General features: G+C 41.7%; 1 protein-coding gene across 1 annotated transcript; it reads left to right on the top strand.

Annotated features, from left to right (window-relative positions):
- Positions 1-243: 243 nt before the first annotated feature.
- Positions 244-1,442, top strand: LOC116637392 (cell division cycle protein 123 homolog). The gene is given in 2 exon segments (XM_032412743.1): positions 244-978; positions 980-1,442. Coding segments are annotated over 2 exon segments (1,008 nt in total). The 5' UTR covers positions 244-277; the 3' UTR covers positions 1,287-1,442.
- Positions 1,443-1,774: the final 332 nt, after the last annotated feature.

Below are 1,774 nucleotides of genomic sequence, written 5' to 3'. Positions count from 1 at the left end.
TTCCAAAATAAATGTGGATAAACATAAATATAAAATAAGGCCAGAGACAGGACGCGAACGCTTTGTGTGTGTTTGTGCGTGTGTGCGTGTATGAGTGAATACTGAAGGGAGTCCCTGCGATTCTCCTCGCTCTCTTTTCTGCTACCACCTCCCTACTTTATGGACCAGAAGAGTCCTTGAGCCAAAATAGCTCGGCGGGTACCTCCGGGATGGGAGACCTGGGTTCCAGGAGAGTGCTGGAAGGAGAGGGAGAGGCGGCGGCGGCGGCAGCTGGAGGATGAAGAAGGAGCATGTGCTGCCCTGTCAGTTCTCCGCCTGGTATCCACTGTTCCGAAGCCTTACCATCCAGAGCATCATTCTTCCACTTCCTCAGAATGTGAAGGATTATTTACTCCACGATGGAACTCTGGTAGTTTCGGGAAGGGAAGATCCACCAACACATTCTCAACCAAACAGTGATGATGAGGCAGAAGAAATACAGTGGTCGGATGATGAGAACACGGCTACGCTTACGGCACCGGAATTTCGCGAGTTCACCACGAAAGTCCAAGAAGCTATCAATTCCCTGGGGAGCAGTGCATTTCCTAAGTTTAACTGGAGTGCCCCAAGGGATGCATACTGGATAGCAATGAACAGTTCTCTGAAATGTAAAACCCTCCGCGACATCTTTCTGTTGTTCAAGAGTTCTGATTTCATCACTCGTGACTTCATTCAGCCATTTATTCATTGTATTGATGATTCTCCAGATCCTTGTATAGAATATGAGCTTGTTCTTCGAAAATGGTGTGAATTAATTCCTGGGGCTGAGTTGCGATGTTTTGTCAAGGAAAACAAGCTTATTGGTATTTCTCAAAGGGCCTATACACAGTACTATGATCATATTTCTAAACAAAAGGAAGAGATTTGCAGATGCATACAAGACTTTTTTAAGAAACACACACAATACAAATTTTTGGATGAAGACTTTGTGTTCGATATAGAGAGACAGCAGGAGGAAGGTGTGGCTGATTGATTTTAATCCGTTTGGTGAGGTGACTGATTCATTGCTGTTTACTTGGGAAGAATCGGTATCTGGAAGAAACTTAAAAGGTGATTTTAGTGAAGGAGATGCTCTGGAGCAGGATTCTCCAGCTTTCCGTTGCACAAACAGTGAAGTGACGGTTCAACCCAGTCCCTATCTGAGTTACCGACTTCCCAAGGACTTTGTAGACCTGTCTACTGGGGAGGATGCTCACAAACTCATAGATTTTCTTAAACTGAAAAGAAATCAGCAAGATGATGACTGATTAGAGTGCCAGAGTTAAGTCCGAGGTAAAGAGGAAACCACCCTGGCATCAGGAGCCTGCTCTGAGCTCACAACTTCCTGTTACCCCACTCAGGTTGGGGTGGGAGGCAGAGTGAAATCAATAGCTTTTTATATCCATGTATATTAAGCTGGGAAAAAACGGAGGGACTTTGCTACTTGTAAAAATAAATAATAAATAGATCTTAAATATAGGAAACCATACTGTTCTGATGATAAAATACCTTCTCTGAAAAAAAATAAAAATAAAAAAAATAAGGCCAGAGACATAGTAGTAATTCAGATCTCTCTCCCATCAAGATGTTGTTCATAAATAGTACATGAGATAACTCATCAGCCTAAACCTTTTTTTTATTAAACATGATTTAATTAATCTCAAATTTTAAACACTTTCTAATTTTCCTGTACCCACTAAATATGCATGAGCTATTTTATATACCTTAAGTATGGGTCTATTATTTAGAATATTTC

The sequence above is a fragment of the Phoca vitulina genome, unplaced genomic scaffold, assembly GCF_004348235.1.
Source record: "Phoca vitulina isolate PV1807 unplaced genomic scaffold, GSC_HSeal_1.0 scaffold14, whole genome shotgun sequence".
Classification (NCBI taxonomy): Eukaryota; Metazoa; Chordata; class Mammalia; order Carnivora; family Phocidae; genus Phoca; species Phoca vitulina.
Note: the sequence above shows the minus strand (reverse complement) of the source record. Positions and strands in the feature narration are given on the sequence as shown.